Source organism: Megascapheus bottae, chromosome 6 (genome assembly GCF_031878675.1).
Source record: "Megascapheus bottae isolate mThoBot1 chromosome 6, mThoBot2.hap1, whole genome shotgun sequence".
Lineage (NCBI taxonomy): Eukaryota > Metazoa > Chordata > Mammalia > Rodentia > Geomyidae > Megascapheus > Megascapheus bottae.
The window spans coordinates 73192783-73212177 of record NC_143514.1 but is presented as its reverse complement, the minus strand read 5'-3'; the positions used below and the strand labels follow the sequence as shown (position 1 = coordinate 73212177).

The window sequence follows — 19395 nt, the reverse complement described above, 5'->3', positions numbered from 1 at the left end:
TATTCTTAAAAAATACAAACAAACAAAAGGCACATGGTCTCCTTGATATGTGGACATTAGATCCAAACAGTACAAGAGTGATGACTCAATAATTGGGTACTCAAGGTCATTGACATGAACTTGGAGATATAAATATAACTATATAGACATACAACTCTGTGGTGGGATATATACTCTATAGATATAATGATATATAGATCAAGTATCTATGACATACAAGCTCTCAGCTTAATTTTAATTTTGTTCTTAAATTTATGTGCCAGTGATTGCATCTAGAGATTCCATTCTTAAATGTTTGTTAAACTTGACATTTGAAATATGATGTAAAAAATCAATGTCATAAATCATGGATACTATGTATCCTCAATAAAACTGATAAAGCTGGAAAAATCAATGTTAATAAAAATCTTTTAATAAAAAAAGAAAAAATGAGAGCTGGACATGGTGGCTCACGCTTGTAATCTTAGCTATTCAGGAGGCTGAGATCTGAGGATCTTGGTTCAAAGCCAGCCTGGGTAATAAAGAATAAGAGACTCTTATCTCCAATTAATCACTAGAAAAAATGGGAAGTGGAGCTGTGGCTCAAGGGGTAGGTCAGTAGCCTTGAGCTGAAGAGCTCAGAGACAGCACTCCAGCCCACAGTTCAAGCCCCATGACCCCCCCAAAAAAATACAAAAGAGAAATAGACTATGTAAGAGGTTTAGCTAGGCAGGCATGGGCGTGCCTGTGATCCCAGACCTAGAAATGGAATGGTGAGTTCTAGGCCAGCTTAGAACCTTCCAGGGGAAGTAGCAGAATCATGTTTAAAAACCCAGGTGATTGGGTGATTGGCTCTCAAATCTGCTGTTACTCTGGGAGTCCATGGGAGGCTGGAGTTTCCCCAGGGCAGAGGAGTTCCTGTCATACAGATGGGAACACTGAGGCAGCCAGCCAGGACAGAGCACTGCCTGGTTAACAGAGGACTGCTTCTCTCCAGTCCCTTCGCAACCCTGTGAAGTGCATGCGGCCTTCTGCTCAGCTTGGGAGCCTGCGTCACTGGCTCTGAGTCCTGAGGGCTGCAGAGCGGAGGATCTAGTTCCGAGGCTCAGTCCAGCCTTGGGGTACTACACCCAGTTCACTGGGCCAGGCGGTGTGGGGAGGGCAGGCCTTCTCTTCCTACTGTCTAGATCCGCCCCTAACTACTTAGAGATGGGGGGGAGGGTGCTGCAGTGCCTGGACCTTCAATCGTGGACTCCCTCTACCTTGGGAATGGGGCAGATCCGAGGTTCAGCTCCTGCTGGTGATCTTGATAGACACCTTTGCCCTCTCTGAGCCCCAGTTTTATGTGTGCTACTTGCCAAGCCATGCCAGAGGAGGAGGAGTTGTGTAACAGAGCAGGCCTGGGTATGTTTTCCTTTCAGTATGAGCCCTCGGATTTTCTTTATATTGATGCACATTTTTTCTATCATTTTACGTTCGTTCTGCATTTATTTACTCATGTATGCATGCACGTATGTGTACCTATCCATACATATACATCTATGGCATTTGTGGGACTTGAACTCAGGGCCTGGGTGCTGTTCCTGAGCTCTTCAGCGCAAGGATAACACTCTACTGCTTGAGCCACAGCGCCACATCCGGTTTCCTGGTGGTTCATCGGAGAAAAGAATCAAAGCCCAGCCTGGCTTTGAACCGCGATCCTCAGATCTCAGCCTCATGAGTAGCTAGGATTACTAGGCGTGAGCCACTGGCGCCTGGCTTGCTTATTTATTTTCTATCTTCTCCCTCCCCTTCCCTTTCTGTGCCAGTCTTGGGGCTTGAACTCAGGACCTCGTGTTCTCCTCCTCCAAGACTAGTACCGCCACCATTTGCGCCACAGCTCCACTTCCGCCTTTTTGCTGGTTATTTGGAGATCAGTCTCACGGGCTTTTTTTTCTTTTTTTGCCCAGGCTGGCTTTGAACCTCAATCCTCAGATGTCAGGATTACAGACAGGAAACACGCCGTGTGTGTGTGTGTGTGTGTGTGTGTGTGTGTGTCACACACACACACACACACACACAAAATCCAGGAATTCTAAACTCACTTGACGGACACAGCAGTTGCAGGCAGGCGCGGTGACCTTTGCCACCAGTGGCCAGACCCCACCGGAGAGCCGCCCCTGGGGCTCGGCAGGTCGCGGCCCCTTCCCTGAGCTCCGCCTGCGCCATCACCACGTGTGGGGTAGGCGGGGAGCGCGGAGGTGTAGGGAGCGTGTGTGCCATCGCCGTGCCCGGCGCAGTCCGGGCGCTCTGATCGTCGTCCCCCAGGCCTGGGGTGCCCGGACCCCGATCCCCCGCGCGGCCGGGCTCGGCTCTCCCCGCCCACGGCGGGGCGGGGCGGGGCGCACGCTCCGCGCTCCGGGACCGCGCGCTGCTGAAACCCCGGCGGCTCCCCAGCGCGCGCCGGGCCCTCGCCGCGCCCCTGGGGCCGGGGACCCCGCCGCCCTCCGCCCCGCCGCGGCCGCCTCTCCCCCCCAGCCCCGCGGCGCTCGCTTGCCGCAGTCGCCCGCAGGTAGGATCGCGCGGGTGGGAGGCCGGCGGGCGGCTCCGCGCGGCGAGGAGGGCGGAGCGCGGCGCCAGGCTGCTCCGCCCGCGGGGCCTCCCCGCGCCGCAGGGGCCGGGCGCATCGAGGGGGACGCGGGTCCTGGGCGCCGGGGCTTTGCACCTGCCTCGGGGCCGCCAAGCTGCCACCCCCCCCACGTGACGGCTTCCGATGGAGCGCGTGCCCACTCGCCCATCCTCGGCTGGGAGCCTCCTGCGCCCCGGGGGCGCCGCCGCACCGCCCGCCCCCACCTTCCCCGGGCTGCGCCCCTAGATGGCCGGCTGGCCCCTGGTCGTGGGCCACCTGCCCCAGGGGCCTGAGCGCCTGCCCAACCCCGTCCTAACTTTCTGCCACCTGCTGTCCGGGTGCCCTCCCCCCCAGCTTCCCCCCCCAGGCGCCCCATGGGTCCCAGCCCCACTCCCGGGGGCGCCCGTGTAACCCCTGCCCACCGCCCTCCGGCCGCCGCCGCGCCCCACGACCTCCGTCTCAGCGCCCACTCCCCTCCAGGGCCGGGCTCAGCCTCGACGTCCACGCTGTCACCTCTGGGTCCTCCCCCCTCCCTCCCAGGCCCCATGGTCCCGGAGCCCGGCCCTGCCAACAACAGCACCCCAACCTGGGGGTCGGGGCCCCCGGCGGCCCCGGGGGGTAGCGGCTGGGTGGCGGCGGCGCTCTGCGTGGTCATCGCGCTGACGGCGGCGGCCAACCTGCTGCTCATCGCGCTCATCTGCACGCAGCCCGCGCTGCGCCACACGTCCAACTTCTTCCTGGTGTCGCTCTTCACGTCCGACCTGATGGTGGGGCTGGTGGTGATGCCGCCCGCCATGCTGAACGCGCTGTACGGGCGCTGGGTGCTGGCGCGCGGCCTCTGCCGGCTGTGGGCCGCCTTCGACGTGATGTGCTGCAGCGCCTCCATCCTCAACCTGTGCCTCATCAGCCTGGACCGCTACCTGCTCATCCTCTCGCCGCTGCGCTACAAGCTGCGCATGACGCCCGCGCGCGCCCTGGGCCTCATCTCGGCCGCCTGGAGCCTGGCCGCCCTCGCCTCCTTCCTGCCCCTGCTGCTGGGCTGGCACGAGCTGGGCCTTCCGCGGCCGCCCACCCCAGGCCAGTGTCGCCTGCTGGCCAGCCTGCCCTTTGTCCTCGTGGCTTCAGGTCTCACCTTCTTCTTGCCCTCGGGTGCCATCTGTTTCACCTACTGCAGGATCCTCCTGGCTGCCCGCAAGCAGGCCGTGCAGGTAGCCTCCCTCACCACCGGCATTGCCGGCCAGGCCTCGGAGACACTGCAGGTACCTGGGGTGCGCTGGGAGATCCGGTTTCTCCTGGTGTGTGTGTGTTGGGGGGGTGAGGAGCTATTGGGGGGCCCTCCGGGGTGTCCATCCTATGACCTCTTGAGCCTCTTGGCAGGGCAGTTCTAACTGGCATCTGTCTTCGGTGCCAGTGCCCAGCTGTCCGTGCAGGGTGTAGGGCCGGGGGCTACGGTGGAGCAGCAACGTAGTGCCGCCCAGACCTCTGCACTTTTCCTCTCCTAGCCCTTCCTGGGCTGGCCCAGGTCCAGCAGGGCCTCACTTAGAAAACATTCCTCTTTCATTTATGGTATGCACTATTCAGGCCTGCTAGTTCTGTCTTCCGGGGAGATATCATCTCCACTGCAACCCCCCGAACCCAAGTCCTGGTCCATGACACCGTTACTTACAGTTTGGGCACACTTACCATGCATATTCTGCACAGGAGCTGGAGATTGCGTGCTTGGAGGTTCGCACAGGCGCTCAATCACTTGAGCTACAACATGCAGCCTTTTGGTTTGTATCATGATTTCAGAATAGGGTCTAACTTTGCTTACGTGGCCTCTAATTCTCCATCCTCCTGCCTCTACCTCCCAACTAGGTGGGGTTATAGTGGCATACACTGCATCAAAACAAAACAAAACAAGACAACAACAACAAAAAAAACCCTACAGCAGGGGCCGGGAATTTGGCCTAGTGGTAGAGTGTTTGCCTAGCATGCAGGAAGACCTGGGTTCGATTCCTCGGTTCCACATACACGGAAAAAGCTGTAAATGGTGATGTGGCTCAAGAGGTAGAGCTTTAACCTTGATAAAGCCCAAGGACAGTACCCATGCCCTGAGTTCAAGTCCCAGGGAGTGGCAAAAATAAAAATAAAAGAGTAGAATTGTTAAGCCAGGCCCTGGTTACTCATGCCTTGTAATTTTAGTTACTGAGATCTAATAATTGCTGTTCCAAGCCACCCTGGGCCGAAAGTCTGTGAAATCCTTATCTTCAATTAACCACCAAAACGTCTAAAGTGGAGCCATGGCCTAAGTGGTAGAGCAACAGCCTCGAGTGGAAAAGCCAAGTGAGAGGTCTGGAGTTTGGCTTAGTGGCAGAGTGCTTGCCTAGCATGTATGAAGACCCGGGTTCAATTCCTTGGTATCACATACATAGAAAATGCTGGAGTTGGCACAGTGGCTCACGCCTGTACTCCTAGCTACTCAGGAGGCTGAGATCTGAGGATCAAGTTTTAAAGCCAGCCTGAGCACTTAAGACGGAGAGATTCTTATCTCCAATTAATCTCTAGAAAAAGGGAAGTAGGGCTGTGGCTCTAGAGGTAGGGCGGTAGCCTTGAGGGACAAGGCCCAGGCCCAGGGGTAGGGCGGTATCCTTGAGCTGAAGAGCTCAGGAACAGTGCCCAGGCCCCATGACACACAAAAAAAGCAAGCAAGCAAGCAAGCAAGCAAGCTGGAACTGGTGCTGTGCCTCAAGTGGTAGGGCACTAACCTTGAAGAAATCCCAAGGACAGAGATCAGGCCCTGAGTTCAAGCTCCAGAACTGGCAAAAAAAAAATGCCAAGTGAATATGAGACCCCAAGTTCAAGCCCTAGGACTGGCACATAGACAAATAAACAAACATACATACACAAACAAACAGTTATGAGTAGCAGTGTTCAAAAGAGGCTTTCTGTGGGTGGAGGGGTGGAGGAGAGCTTGGGGGGGTCATGCTCCCTTTGTGATCCCCTTATTTCATGAACGTACTCCTAGAGCCTAAAACATCTCCATTCCCACACTCAGCCCACATTCTGAGAAACTGGCTGGTCTGTGAGGGAGGTTGGTGAGGCTAGGATCCCATTTCACACAGAGTTGGAACAGCCAATCTCCTGGGTCTTTTGGCTTGATCCTGGGCAGGAGCCTCCCTGGGTGTCCACGGCTGCAGCTCCGTGTGTCAGACACCAAGTCAAGCCGCCTAGTTCACCAAACAGCCACCGAGGCAAGGGTAGTATCTGACAGACGGGGAAGCTTGGAGTCCAGAATTGCATAGCTGATAGCTGAAGATCAAGTTCAGATCTGTGCAGATCTCGCTATGAGTCACAGCATCGCCATAAGGGCTACGACACCACGTCCCTTTAGTTCTCTCACTGTTTTCTGGATCATGATTTTTCTCAGGCTTTCGTGCTCGTGGCTGGCACTCTATTACCTGAGCCACACCTACTCTGTTTACCTAGGAAACTTCCAAGTGCAGGGATTTCACGATTGTCACATCTGTCTGTAAGCTTTTAAGTTGTTATGTAAGTGATGTTTCTCTGGGGGTTCAGATGCTTTGTCGTGAAACTGGACCATCACTGACTTTATTTTCCACAATGCCCACTGGACTTTCCCAGCATCTTCAGGGGCTGGGAGAGATGGTGGGGGGGGGCTGTTGTGTTTAGATCTGGTATGGAGGTAACAGTGTCTCTGTGAGATGGTGTCATGGCAGGGGGGGAGAGAGAGAGAGAGAGGGGGGGGAGAGAGAGAGGGGGGGGAGAGGGAGAGGGAGAGGGAGAGGGAGAGGGAGAGGGAGAGAGAGAGAGAGAGAGAGAGAGAGAGAGAGAGAGAGAGAGAGAGAGAGAGAGAGAGAGGGAGAGAGAGAGTGTGTGTTGGAGGGAAGGGATCAGTCTGGTTGCCCCAGAGGAGTAGGAAAGGCCAGCCACAGGTCCCCACCATCTCCCAGCCTCTCCTGTTTTATGCTTCTGGTCCCTAATCCTCTCCTTGCTGTAATTCATCTTCCTCCCCTTTCTCAGCTCTGTCTGTCCCCATTCTTTCTCTCTGTGACCCTTTACTCTCCCTACTGCTTCTCCTCCTCTTTCTCTTACCCACCCCTTCCTCCCCTCTCTTCCTCCTCTCACCCTCTGCACCCTCTCTCATCCCACTCTACATCAACTTATCTCAATGTGATCCATCTTCTCTCCATCTCTGTCCTCCCTCCTCCTCTTCCTCCTCCTCCTCCTCCTCCTCCTCCTCCTCCTCCTCCTCCTCCTCCTCCTCCTCCTCCTTCGGAGTCTTCCATCACAGAAATATCTATGTGGGGGAGGCCACAGGGTGGCTGTGCAGCGCTGAAAGCCTTGGCTGTTGCTTGGAGGCGGCTGGCTGGGGGGCCACCAGGCCAGAGCAGGAGCTTGGTGTCTGCAGGTCAGAGTTCAAGTCTTGCTTTTTCTCTGTCCTAGTTCTGTGTCCCAGGACCACAGATACCTGGAGATTTTCTGAAGACTTCATTAGAGGGTATACTTGAAGGCTGAGTCACATAGGGGTACACAAAAATGTTTGTTTCTCCCCCTTTCTGTTGGTGGTAAAATATGCAGTTGTGGATGTGCCCCATTTATTTATTTATTTATCTATTTATTTAGCCAGTCCTGGGACTAGAACTCAGGGTCTGGGCATTATCCCTGAGCTTCTTTTTGCTCTACCACTTGAGCCACAGCACCACTTCTGGCTTTTTCTGTTTATGTGGTACTGAGGAATCGAACCTAGGGCTTCATACATGCTAGACAAGCATTCTACCACTAAGCTACATTCCCATCCATATGCCTCCTTTTATTGGGGACAAAGGGTCACCCTGGCTGGCATTGGTGGCATTACCAGTATCAGTGAGCTAAGCTGGCAGCTATGAATCTCAGTGACAGCTAGTACTTACACTGTACCTTCTATGTGTCAGAAACTAGCTTTGCATTTTCTTACTTAATCCTTAATATACTCTAAGGGGTAGATTTTTTTTTTGGTCCTGGGGCTTGAACTCAGGGCATTGTCCCTGGGCTTCTTTTGCCCAAGGCTGGCGTTCTACCATTTGAGCCACAGCTCCACTTCTGACTTTTTATTAATTTCTTGGAGATAAGAGCCTCACAGACTTTCCTGCCTGCTCTGATTTCAAACCTGGATCCTCAGATCTCAGGCTTCTCAGTAGCCGGGATTACAGGTGTAAGCCACTGGGCCCTGGATTAAGTGCATTTGTGCTTCATGGCACGTGCTCTACCACTAAGCTCTATTGTAGCTCCACAAAGTACACCTTAAACATTCAACAGTAAAATAATGGATTCATTGAATTCTCTCCCATCAGCTTCCAGGCACACTCCACACAAACTTCCTTCTGTATGTTTTCTTATTTGTATCAAGACCTAAAGAAACTTAGTGTTTTGTTCTGTGTCCTTTTTGTTAAGTTTTTTTTTTAAAGTTTTGGTAGTGCTAGCTTTGAACCAGGGCTTCCTGTTTGGTTTTTTTTTTGCCAGTCCTGGGCCTTGAACTCAGGGCTTGGGCACTGTCTTTGGGCTTTCTCAAGGCTAGAGCTCTACCACTTGAGCCACAACACACCATTTCTGGCATTCTTCTATGTATGTGGTACCGAGGAATCAAACCCAGGTCCACGTGCATGCTAAGCAAGCACTCTACCGCTAGGCTAAACTCCCGGCCCGGCTTCCTGTTTTGTTCAGCTTGCTTGCTCAGTCAGTGCTCTACCATTTGAGTCACATCTCCAGCCCTACTTTGTGTTGATTATTTTGGAGATAGAGTCTCACCAACTTTTTGCTCCAGGTTGGCCTCAAACCTTGATCCTCTGGATCTCAGGCTCTCGAGTAGCTGGGATTACAAGCATGAACCACTGGCACTCAGTTCTGTTTTACTTTCTTTCCCCTGTGGTGGCAGGCATGGAATCTGGGTCCTGGCACAGGCTAGGCAAGTGCTCTGCCACTGTGCTGCGGCTCTTTGGCCTGGAGTTATTCCTAGGTTTAAGATGAGAGAGATCTGAGATTGCCTTCACCCCTTCTCTGGAGCTGTGGCCCCCAAAAATATCCTCTGAGCTCCCCCTGGCACCCCAGGGCCCAGACCTCTGACAAACAGGAATGCCTCTAAGAACACCTTTATGACTGGAATCTTCTAGAAAGGGTCATCTCCTAGCCCATATTTTCTGTTCCTGTGGATGGCAGCCAGTTGATGGGGTGGCAGCTTTAGGAGAGTCTCTTGGGGAAGCAGGAGTCTCGGTCACAGACACTGCATGCAGTCTACCTGGAGAGGAGAAGAAAGGAGGGGAGGAAAGGGGAGGAGAGAGGCAGACACACACTCTCCCTGCTGACTTGAGTGCAGGCTTGGCGGGATTGTGTCTGTGGGGGTGGAGGGGTGGAGCGAATGCCTCCAGTAGCATGAGGTCCAGGCTTGTGCATGGTGAGTCAGAGCATCCATCTCACTGTCTGTGCTGGTCTGGGGTGGGGGCACGAATATTAGCAGCATGGCAGGATGCCAACATAGTCCACATCACCCTGATTTTCTGCACATATTGCTGAACCAGCACCATGGTGACGAAGCCAAGTGTGTCGGGATCTGAGCATTCCCTTCGAATCCATAGACTCTCAGTGACTCTGTGAGCCACCTGTGGCGTCTCCTATTTACAGATGTGGACATCGAGGCATTCTCAAGTTCAGAGTGACTGACTGAGTGACTGAGTGGCAGAGTCATGGTGTGACGCCAGAAGTCCCAAAAGCCCAGCTATTGCCTCTATACAAATGCCACCCCACTAAGATGGAGAGGAGACAGCCAGGCCTAAGCCCCATCTCTCTCTCAGCTGTTTTGCTGTGAGTTCCCCTTGCTATGTGTTTAGGCAGATTTCATTAGGCTAGATACATGGAGACACAGGAACTACATTCCCCTTTCCATCCCTCCAACCCCTGGGTCCTGTGGGAAGAGAAGGGAATTTCAGCACCTCGGACAGGTACCACCTCTGGGAGCCAAGGCTGCTGGGAGAGGAGGGCTCAGCCAGGAATCGGGTTGTTGGCTGTGACACTGGCATCAGTCGTGGAAAGGCCCTGTCAAATCTTCCCTCTGCTGCCTCCACCCCCTCTCCATCTGCAAGGCTTGCTGCAGAATCTGGGTCCCTTCCTGCCTCCTCGGATCCCACACCTGTCCTGCCTCCCCCTGCTCTCAGGAACAAAACTGTGCTATTGTACAACATAGGGAAGGATTTGGATATTCGGACTCCCTATCCCCCCCATCTAAGCATTTTCCAAGGCTGCACACACCCACTCTGCTTGCCCACATAACCTGAACTTCCTTAAACTGTGGTTGTAGGTGGCTGTCCCTTTCTTACACGGGTGTAGGAACATCGAAACTGGTTTTGACATGGTCTGGGGGAGACCTTTGTACTCCAGAATTCATGGCTTCTTGGAGGCTCTAGGCCTTCTGAAAGCATAACACATTCCCCCTGCCCCATGCATATGCGTGTGTGTGTGTGTGTGTGTGTGTGTGTGTGTGTGTATGTGTGTGTGTGTAATTTTTTTGGCAATATGAGGGTTTAAACTCAGGACTTGATGGTTGCTAGGCAGGCACTCTACCATTCAAGCCTGCCCCCAGCCATTTTTGCTTCAGTTACTTTTCAGATAGGGTCTCACACTTTTGCTGGGGTCCAGCTTTAGACTGTGATTCTTCGGCCTGTACCCCTGAATATCCAGGGTCACTGATGTGTACCACCATGAATAATTACACTTTGAGATAGGGGATGGCTTGCCTTTCCCCCAGGTTGGCCTCAGAAGTCCAGTCCTCCTTTATTTCTGCCTCTCAAGTAGCAGGGGTTACAGGCCTGAACCACCTCACTTGGCTGTACTTTTTGATTTTATAAATATTTTATTTTGTGGGATGAAATTTTTCAAAGTGGTCAAGAAGTGTGACCACCAGCTTGGAGAGGCTTTACGCGTTTGGGAATTGCTGGCTGGCAGTTGGCTCTCCCTCCCCTCCTCACTCTCTCCCTCCTACAGCGTGGAGATGTCTTACCAGTCCATGACAGAACTGAGGCATAAAATGCCAAGGTCACTATCATCCTCAGCAATCCACAAAAGATTTAATTGCACTTGATAGTACTGTGCATAAATCCTCCAAAAATCATTTCTATTTGGTGAAGAATAAGAGTAATTGTGCAGGTCAACCATTACTCCAAAATATAGAGAAAGAAAATCTATTTTCACAGAAGTCATTCAGCCCTGGAGAGCATCAGGTCCTCTTTAGTCAAGTTTAGTCCAAGCGTAACTGATTCCTGAGGTGCTGTGGGCCTCGCAGGTGCTGGCTGAGCTGTGGCCTCCGTGGGATGCTGGCTATATAAACAGCGCTGTTCTCTGACCTCTCCTCTGGGGGTGTTGCTCTGACAGGAGCTCTTTGTAATGTACCCAGTCCAGGTCATGAGTCCGTGTAGGACCAGGGTCAGGGCACAGATCCAGGCTTGAGACTTGAGTCTGAGACTTGAGTGATGGAAGACTCTAGACCACGTGGTAGGCAGCAGGGTGCCATTCAGGCCCATGGCCAGTGCCCAGCTCACTGCTGATGTCCGCTGGGCATCAGGGTGGAGTCTCAGTCTAGGGGCTAAGTCACCGAGTCAGGCTCCATTAATGGATGGTACTAGGTTCAGTCTAGAATTAAGATTACAATTCATTCTTTGGCTAAGGTCAGTGACTCGGGTGGCCTTCTTTTCTACAGGTCCCCAGAACGGTACACCCAGGGGTGGACAGCAGGCGCCTAGCTACCAGACACAGCAAGAAAGCCCTGAAAGCCAGTCTGACCCTGGGCGTTCTGCTCAGCATGTTCTTTGTGACATGGCTGCCCTTCTTTTTGGCCAACATTGCTCAGGTAATACCACAGCCTGGGGTAAGATGTATTCAGGCTGTCTCGGGGTGCCTCAAGCCTCTCCAGGGTGTGGGGAGGGGAGAGGGTGCCTTTCTCCTCTTCCATGCTTTGTGGGGTAGGCTGGGTCCCTGCCCTGGGGTCAGGTGAGACATGCTCTCTCTTGCCCGCCCCCCCCTCCCCAGGCTGTGTGTGACTGCATCTCCCCCGGCCTCTTCGATGTCCTCACTTGGCTGGGGTACTGTAACAGCACCATGAACCCTATCATCTACCCGCTTTTCATGCGGGACTTCAAGCGAGCCCTGGGTCGGTTCCTGCCATGTCCCCACTGGCCTCAGGAGCTCCGGGGCAGTCCCGCCTCCCCTTCCGTGTGGACCTCTCACAGCGGTGCCCGGCCAGGCCTCAGCCTGCAGCAGGTCATGCCACTACCCCTGCCTCCAGACTCGGACTCTGACCCAGACTCAGGTGGCTCCTCAGGCCTGAAGCTCACAGCCCAGCTACTGCTGCCGGGGGAGGCTACCCGGGACCCCCCACCACCTAGCAGGGCCACTGCAGCCGTCAACTTCTTTGATCTTGATCCAGTAGAGCCTGAGCTGCGGCAGCGTCCTCTTGGCACCCCCACCAACTGACCACACTTGGAGCTGACCAGCAAAGAGCAGAGGCTGGAAGCCTTGGCTAACTCTTGGCTAAGGCCAGGAAATTGTAGGTTTCCTGGGAGGGGAGGGAACCCTGAGCCAGTCCCCTTAGCTGGAGATGTGTCTGACTCCACTGTCATGGGAAACTTGGAGTTTGGGGCAGATCAAGGTTGGAGGACTCTGGGTAAGGGGCAGGGGCCCTTGGTTCTGAGTGACAGCAGTGCTGTGCTGGCGTGGCCACGCCCTCCTCTGTGCAGGTGCTGGGCACTCTCACCATCCCTGGGGATTTATACACATGCTCTTCTCACACGGATTGCTAAGCCAGAACCATACAGTATTGAGGTCCCTGAGTGAATGAATGGGGCGTGTACCACTACAGGAGAAGTGCTGGCTGAGATGACCTTTCACCCGGAAGATGGCTGGCTGGGCATTTGGCAGACCTGCTATCCTCTCATAATGTGTGTATGTGTGTGGTGTGCAGAGCACCAATGAGGGATTGGTAGGTGGTCTGTTCTAGTGCTCTAATTCCTGGCCATGAAGCGTTCTAGCTCTGACTTTGGGCCAAGGAAGGGCTCTTTGTTTTCACCTCAGTGCAGGCCCCATATATGCTATGCTGGTGCTCTGCCCCTGATCCCATGTCCCAGCCTCCCAGCACTGTCCTCAACCCCAGTCAGACCCCTACATCTTGACTCTGACTCCCTGGTTGCGTGTGGGTGTGTTCCCGCCACTCAGGGCCTGTTCCAGCTCCCAACCCAGGCACAGGGGCCGACAGCAGTGGTTGATCAACCTCAGGGATGGGTTTACCTCCCTGGATTTCCTTAGACCTAGAAGGAAACAGCTTCTGGGCTCAATGTGGGCCCTGTTGAGGTCAGGGAGGGAAAGGGGGACTGCAGCTAGTTTGAGTCAGCAGAATGGAGTTGGTGAGTCTTGGGCCTGGGGTGGCTGGGCTTGGGCACAGGGGCCTTATCTTCCTGGGCAGGGGGAGAGGGACTCTTGGTTTGTCACTTACCTTCCCTAGATTGCTTTCCAGCCCCAGGATTTCTCTAAAGTCCTGAAGTTCCATCAACTCAGGTCCCCCAGGGGCCTCTGCCCATGGCTGGGTGCTGTCCTCGGTGCTGATCCAACTCAAGTCAGCCCTGGCTGCCGGGGGCGGAAGGGCCATGGTGCTTGGTGGGGCTCCCTCTGCCTCCAGGCTGCTGGAGGGGACTCTCAATAAACTCTAGTTGGAAATGATGTGGTGTGGACTGGATTCTGTGGAGGGAGCAGTGTGGGCTTGGGAAGCAGCTGGGGCATGGGAAGAGATCCTGGGCCCATGTGTCCTGTGCTCAGCTCTGGACTTGGCCCCCAATTTGCTTCCGAGTGGCCTCTGTGTGCTGTGCACAGCAGGAGAAGTTTGGACATGGTGTCCACGTTTACAGAATGAACAAATGCAAATATGCCTGAGCTGCCACCCGACTTCCATGTTCTCCAGCTGGCTTCCTCTCCTCCCAGCTCCGCTAGAGCTTGTGTGCATGGCCTCTTGCCTACCTCCCACTCCCCCAGGTCTGCAAGGGGGCAAGGCCACCACCCATGCAGGGATGCAGCGAGGAGCAAGAAGCAAGACTCCTACGAATGCACACCAGGTGGCTAAGAGCTCAGGCCTGGACTCCCACAGGCCGGCTTTGAGACTTGGCTCTGACACTGACAGGCCAGGAGATCTTCTCCAGGCTATGTAATTTTCCTAAGATAATAATACCAACTCCACAGGATACTCTTGGCTCATGGTGAATACTCAATGTGTGGTAGTGGTTCTTGTTTTATTTACCTATTTTTGTGCCAGTACTGGGCCTTGAACTGACAACTTGAGTGCTATCCCTGAGATTTTTATTTTATTTTTTTCATAAAACTAGCACTCTACCATTCCAGCCACAGCTCCACTTCTGGCTTTTTAGTGGCTATTGAGTGGAGATAAGAGTCTCATGAACTTTCTTGCCCAGGATGGCTTTGAACTATGGTGCTCTAAGCAGCTAGGATTACAGGTGTGAGTCACTGGTACCTGTCTTGTGTTTATTATTGTTAGGTTATCACCCTTGTGTTTACTACAGGATCCTTTCCATATCATCCACAGTTGCCACCAGGCCCAGTTCCCATTGCAGGGAACACGGACTGGCTCAGCATTTATTATAATTAGAATCCAGGCCCACCGTGCTGCACACATGTTCATATCATGTCTGAACAGCTGTTGCTACTGTCTTTGCACAGTTCACAGCTTCCTCAGCTGAACATGTCCATGCCGACTCAATCTTCTCAGCAGAAGATGCCATCGCTGGCTCCTGGGTCTGCTCTGTAGTGCCCATTGGGGCCTGAGGCTGGAAGGCAGGCTGGGGTGTGGATGGAAGTGCAGGCAGACACCTGGCTCCAGAGGCCAGGAAAAGGAGGTGGCTTGGTGCCTTTAGAGCCAAGAGAGATCCCTGGGGTTCTCGATGAATAGCCAGGCCTGCCTCACCACTGGGACTTGAGGTGTAGGATGTCCAGAGCTGGATTACAGTCTTAAGGTTCACATGGAGCTGCACTGACCTTGAAGCTCTCTGCCCTTGCTTCCCAGGGAGGCCAGTGTGTGTCTTCTTTCGTTTCTTGGCTTTCCAGTTCTTGGTCACCTTTAACTCTCTCTCCTGGGGAAAGGCCCTTGTGGAAACACCCCACTTTTCCAGGGGGGAGAAGCAATCTGCATAGGGACATCTAGGGGACACTCAGGCTCCTCACTGGGCTCAGTCCAGCCCTGGGCAGGACCCCTGAGTCTCATGGGCACAGTCAGGGCAGCCCAGAGGGTTGGAGCCCACGCCATGACTGCAGATATAGGAGTTCTCAGGTGGGCCAGCTGCTTCTGCAGGAAGGGGGGCCCCTCCAGGCGGGTCCAGCTCTGTGGACATCTGGGACTGGCTAGAGTCGGTGGACCTGGTCTCTTGCGGGGGACTTGCTGTTGCCCGACTGGGCTGTTCTTGAAGGAGGCCTCCGGGGGCCAGCAGAAGCCCCTTCTCATCCCAGCCTGGCTTGGTGTGGATGCCCACAGCCTTCAGGATGATATCCATCTGCTTGGCATAGTCCAGGTGACCACTGACCTGCAGGAGGACCAGAGTAAGGGTGTTGTGGTTAGGGGAAGGGCAGGGACGCCAAGCCCAACTCCTGGACCTGAGAATCCTCAGCCAACCACTTACCAGCCCCAAGTCCAATGCTCAAGGCCTCTCCAATTCAAAGAGTGGTGGCAGCACTACTGGAGTTTATTATGAGGAGGAGGGTTCTCTAAAAGGGCGGGTCCTTGGACAGGAAGTACCCTCCTGATGGACAGCAGGAAGCTGTTGTTCTCTGCCTGCCGCCTGCCCCTGTAGCAGAAGGAGCCTATGGCACCCAAATATGGGACTAAGCAGGCTTTCTTCTCCTAACTTACTATCTTCACTGAGAATGAAGGGTCTTCATGGAGGCTGGTTGTAAGGGATCCTAGGAAAGGCTCTATATTGGAAATGAGGCTACAGCCCAGACTGCAAAGAGCTGTGATCATATCCCCCAGCTGCCATCACAACTGGGCCCAAGCAGAGTGTCTTTTGGCCAGTGAGTATGTCCCCCAAAGATTATCTACTGTAAACCCATCCCCCCCACACCATGCACCAAGGTGATAGTTTTGAGAGATGGAACCTTTAAGAGACAGATGGATTAATGCTGGTATCAGGAGAGTGGGTTTGTTATAAAAGTGGGTTCTTCGCTCCCTTACCACCTCTCCTGCTACGGGATGAAGCAGCAGGTGGAAGGCCAGACCCTTGGACTTTGAAACCTCTGGGTGACCAATTTCTGCTCATTGGAAACTCCCCAGACTCAAGTATTCACTTGTAGCAACACAAATAGATCTGTAAGGAAGTAGCACTGTTATGTGGTGCTCCTAAAGAGAATCTTGAGGGGGAAAAGGACTCTTACTTCCCTGTTTCCTCTTTCCTGATGGCTGGAATTCAGACAGGATGGCCAGAGCTGGAGCACCACCTTGGATCAAGAGTTAGCCCCACTGGCGGGCAAAACAAGCAGCCAGACAGACTATGGGCTCCTGACCCATCTAAGCCATCCGAGCAGCTCTCTACTGCCTTTCTTGGCTTCTTTAATGCAACACTCAAGGGTGTTGAATGTTTCAGACACTTGGCATTGCTCTGGAACATGGTCTTAAGTAAAGTAAGGGTGAAGAACCTAGAAGCTGCTTTGCGCCAGTGGCTCACACCTATAATCCTAGTTACTGAGGACACTGAGATCTGAGGATGGAAGTTCAAAGCCATCCTGGACAGGAGAGTCTGTGAGACTCTTAGTTCCAATTAATTACCAAAAAAGAAAACAGGTTGGGCGTGGTGGCTCACGCCTGGAACTCTAGCCACTTAGGAGGCTGAGATCTGAGGATCATGGTTCAAAGCCATCCTGGCCATGAAAAAAAGTCCATGAGATTTTTATCTCCAATTAACTGCCAGAAAACAGGAAGTGGCACTGTGGCTCAAGGCACTAGCCTTGGTCAAAAAGTGTCCCAGTGCCCAGGCCTGGAGTCGAGCCCCAGGACTGGCAAAAAACAACAACAAAAACCAAAATACTGCAGCAACAACAACAACAACAAACAATCCTCAGCTGGGTATTGGTGGCTCACATCTATAATCCTAGCTACTCAGGATGCTGAAATCTGAGGATTGAGGTTTGAAGTCAGCCTGGCAGAAAAGCACCCGAGACTCTACTTTTTTTTTTTTTTTTTGCCAGTTCTGGGGCTTGCACTCAGGGCCTGAGCACTCTCCTTGGACTCTCCTCAAGGCTAGCGCTCTACCACTTGAGCCACAGCACCACTTCCAGCTTTTTCCCGTGTATGTGGTACCTAGGAATTGAACCCAGGGCTTCATGCATGCTAGGTGAGCCCTCTACCACTAGGCCCTGTTCCCGGCCCAAGACTTATCTCCAATTACCTACTCAAAAGTTGCAAGTGGCGCTAGGCAAAAGTAGTAGAATGTTAGCCTTGAGCATAGGCACTCAGGAACAGCACACAGGCACTGAGTTTATGCCCCATGACCAACAATAAAAACAAGATAAAACAAAACAAAAAAACCCTTAGAAGTGCCCCTCGCTCAGAGAATAAAACCCTTCGTCTTGTGTCTTGCTGGGGTGCAACTGCAATGCCCATAGCCTGTAATAATGAGCAGTACGGGACACACAGTAGGTCAATCATAGATTCTAACCACTAGCTTTACTGGATAAACTCCTTTCATGGTTGCTGGCTGCTAACAATGGATGAAGAAACTGAGCCACAGGGAACAAGGCAGTCCTTAAGGGCAGACAGCTGGAACATGTCACAGCTAGGGGGCGCCACAGTCTTTGGACACTGGTGCCCACCTCTGGTCACTATGCAAATTCAGATCCAGGTAAGCAGGAATGGGCTGGTACTTCCTTTTTCCTGTGTGTGTGTGTGTGTGTGTGTGTGTGTGTGTGTGTGTGTGTGTATGCTTGAACTGAGGGTCTCATGCTCCTCTTTAGCTTTCTCTTTCCCCCCTACCTAAGACTGGTGCTCCACCACTTGAGTCACAGCTTCACTTCTGGCTTTTTTGCTAGTTCATTGAGACCAAGAGTCTCTTGGTCTTTTCTGCCCAGGCTGGCTTTGAACTTCCATCCTCAGACCTCCATCAAGTCTCTCTTGAATAGCTAGGAGTATAGGCATGGGCTGCTGGAGCGTGGAGACATGCTGAGTTCTAGTTCCAGATGGCATCTCCTCCGGATGTGGTTCTTCCCAGGGGACCCCAGAAGCCGTACCCATTGGGCCCTGGTGTGGCAGAACTTCCTCCCCATCCCCCCCACCTGCTCTCTGCAATTCTGAGGATGAAAGGTCAGGAATGCCTCCTGACCTCGGTCTGCATTCACAACAGTGATGACCTCAGTGGCTGGGTGGGTGTGGGGGGTGGCGGCCTGTGGTCTGCTCAGGACAGAGCACCTAGGTTTCCTGGCAGCCCCAAGATCTCCAGGAGCCCAGCTGCTCCAGCAGCGTGTCTGAGGGAAACTGGGGTGCCATACCGAAGCAATGCTAATTACCTCTAATCACCCGGTGGAGGGAAGTGAGCCGTAGGCCTTGGCTTTGCAATAAATGCGATAAAGTACTATTATTAGATGGGAACCCGGGAGCTGCTTGCTTGGAGGAGCTCGGCTGAGGCGGGAGAGAGGCTGCCTGGCTCAGAGGCACAGAGGTGAGGGTGGTGGCAGCATTGGAAGAGGAGGGGAGGAGGAGGGCTCAGTGAGGGCCTACTGTGTGCAAACGTCTTACTTGGGCTTTCCTGGGAGTGAAGTGGTTTCTGTCTTTTCATTGAAAAAGGCAAAGGTTGCCAATCAGGATCCACAGCCAGCACAGCACACCAGTGGTTCAGGTCAGGGTTCTTCTTTTTTGTTTTTTTTTTTTTTTCCAGTCCTGAGGAGCACTGTCCTTGGGCTTTCTCAAGGCTAGAGCTCTACCACTTGAGCCTCAGCACCACTTGCAGCTTTTCCTGTGTATGTGGTACTGAGGAATTGAACCCGGGTCTTTGTGTGTGCTAGGCAGGCACTCTACCACTCCCACTCCCATTTTTTCTTCTTTTTTTGGTGGGTCATGGGGCTTGAACTTGGCCTGGGCGCTGTCCCCGGGCTCTTTAGCTCAAGGCTACCTTCCTATCCTTGAGCCAAGCCCCACTTCCCATTTTCTACAGGTTAATTTTAGGTAAGAGTCTCAGGTTCTTTGAACCTTGATCCTCAGATCTCAGTCTCCTGAGTAGTTAGGATTACAGGCATGAGCCGCCGTGCCCGGCTCAGGTCAGGATTCTAAACTAGGTATCTATAGGCCCAAAGCTGGCCCTAGAGATGGGTGCCCAGTCTATGGGAGTGCTCCATCCCATGGCACTGCTGCTCTGGGGTGGAGGGGATCATGCAAGGGACTTGGGCATTCAAAGGAATCTCCTTCCTTCCTTCCTTCCTTCCTTCCTTCCTTCCTTCCTTCCTTTCTTTCTTCCTTCTTTCCTTCCTTCCTTCCTCCCTCCCTCCCTTCCTTCCTTTCTTCTTTCCTTCCTTCCTTTCTTCCTTCTTTTTTTCATTCTTGGCCGGTCTTGGGTTTGAACTCAGGGCTTGGGCACTTTCCCTAACCCTCTTTGTGCTTAAGGGTAGTTCTTTACCACTTGAGCCATAGCACCACTTCCAGCTTTTTCCGAGTAACTATTTTGGAGACAGGAGTCTCATGGACTTTCTGCTCCAGGCTGGCTTTGAACCATGATCCTCAGACCTCAGCCTTCTGAGCAGCTAGGATT

At 53.3% G+C, this 19395-nt stretch overlaps 2 protein-coding genes across 2 annotated transcripts in view; one reads left to right on the top strand and one right to left on the bottom strand.

The window, feature by feature from the left end:
• The first annotated feature begins 2714 nt into the window (after positions 1-2714).
• On the top strand, positions 2715-13298 carry Htr6 (5-hydroxytryptamine receptor 6). Its single transcript, XM_090333884.1, has 3 exons — positions 2715-3846; positions 11313-11462; positions 11642-13298. The coding sequence occupies exons 1-3, from the start codon at positions 2962-2964 to the stop codon at positions 12083-12085; spliced, it is 1479 nt and encodes a 492-aa protein (XP_090190010.1). The 5' UTR covers positions 2715-2961; the 3' UTR covers positions 12086-13298.
• Positions 13299-13881: 583 nt separating this feature from the next.
• The window catches only part of Tmco4 (transmembrane and coiled-coil domains 4), a 51570-nt gene continuing 46056 nt past the window's right edge, over positions 13882-19395 (bottom strand). Inside the window, exon 14 of the mRNA XM_090335692.1 lies at positions 13882-15189. Within this exon, the coding sequence (XP_090191818.1) occupies positions 14839-15189 (351 nt within the window). The 3' untranslated portion in view covers positions 13882-14838. The remainder of the gene's footprint in view (positions 15190-19395) is intronic.

What these genes read in the sequence shown, in the direction of transcription:
- Htr6 (XM_090333884.1), top strand. Translation starts at nt 2,962, where the DNA reads ATGGGTCCCAGCCCCACTCCCGGGGGCGCCCGTGTAACCCCTGCCCAC. An exon ending in AGGCCTCGGAGACACTGCAG is followed by an intron (nt 3,847 to 11,312) that starts GTACCTGGGGTG and finishes TCTTTTCTACAG; the next exon opens with GTCCCCAGAACGGTACACCC. An exon ending in TTTTGGCCAACATTGCTCAG is followed by an intron (nt 11,463 to 11,641) that starts GTAATACCACAG and finishes CCCCCTCCCCAG; the next exon opens with GCTGTGTGTGACTGCATCTC.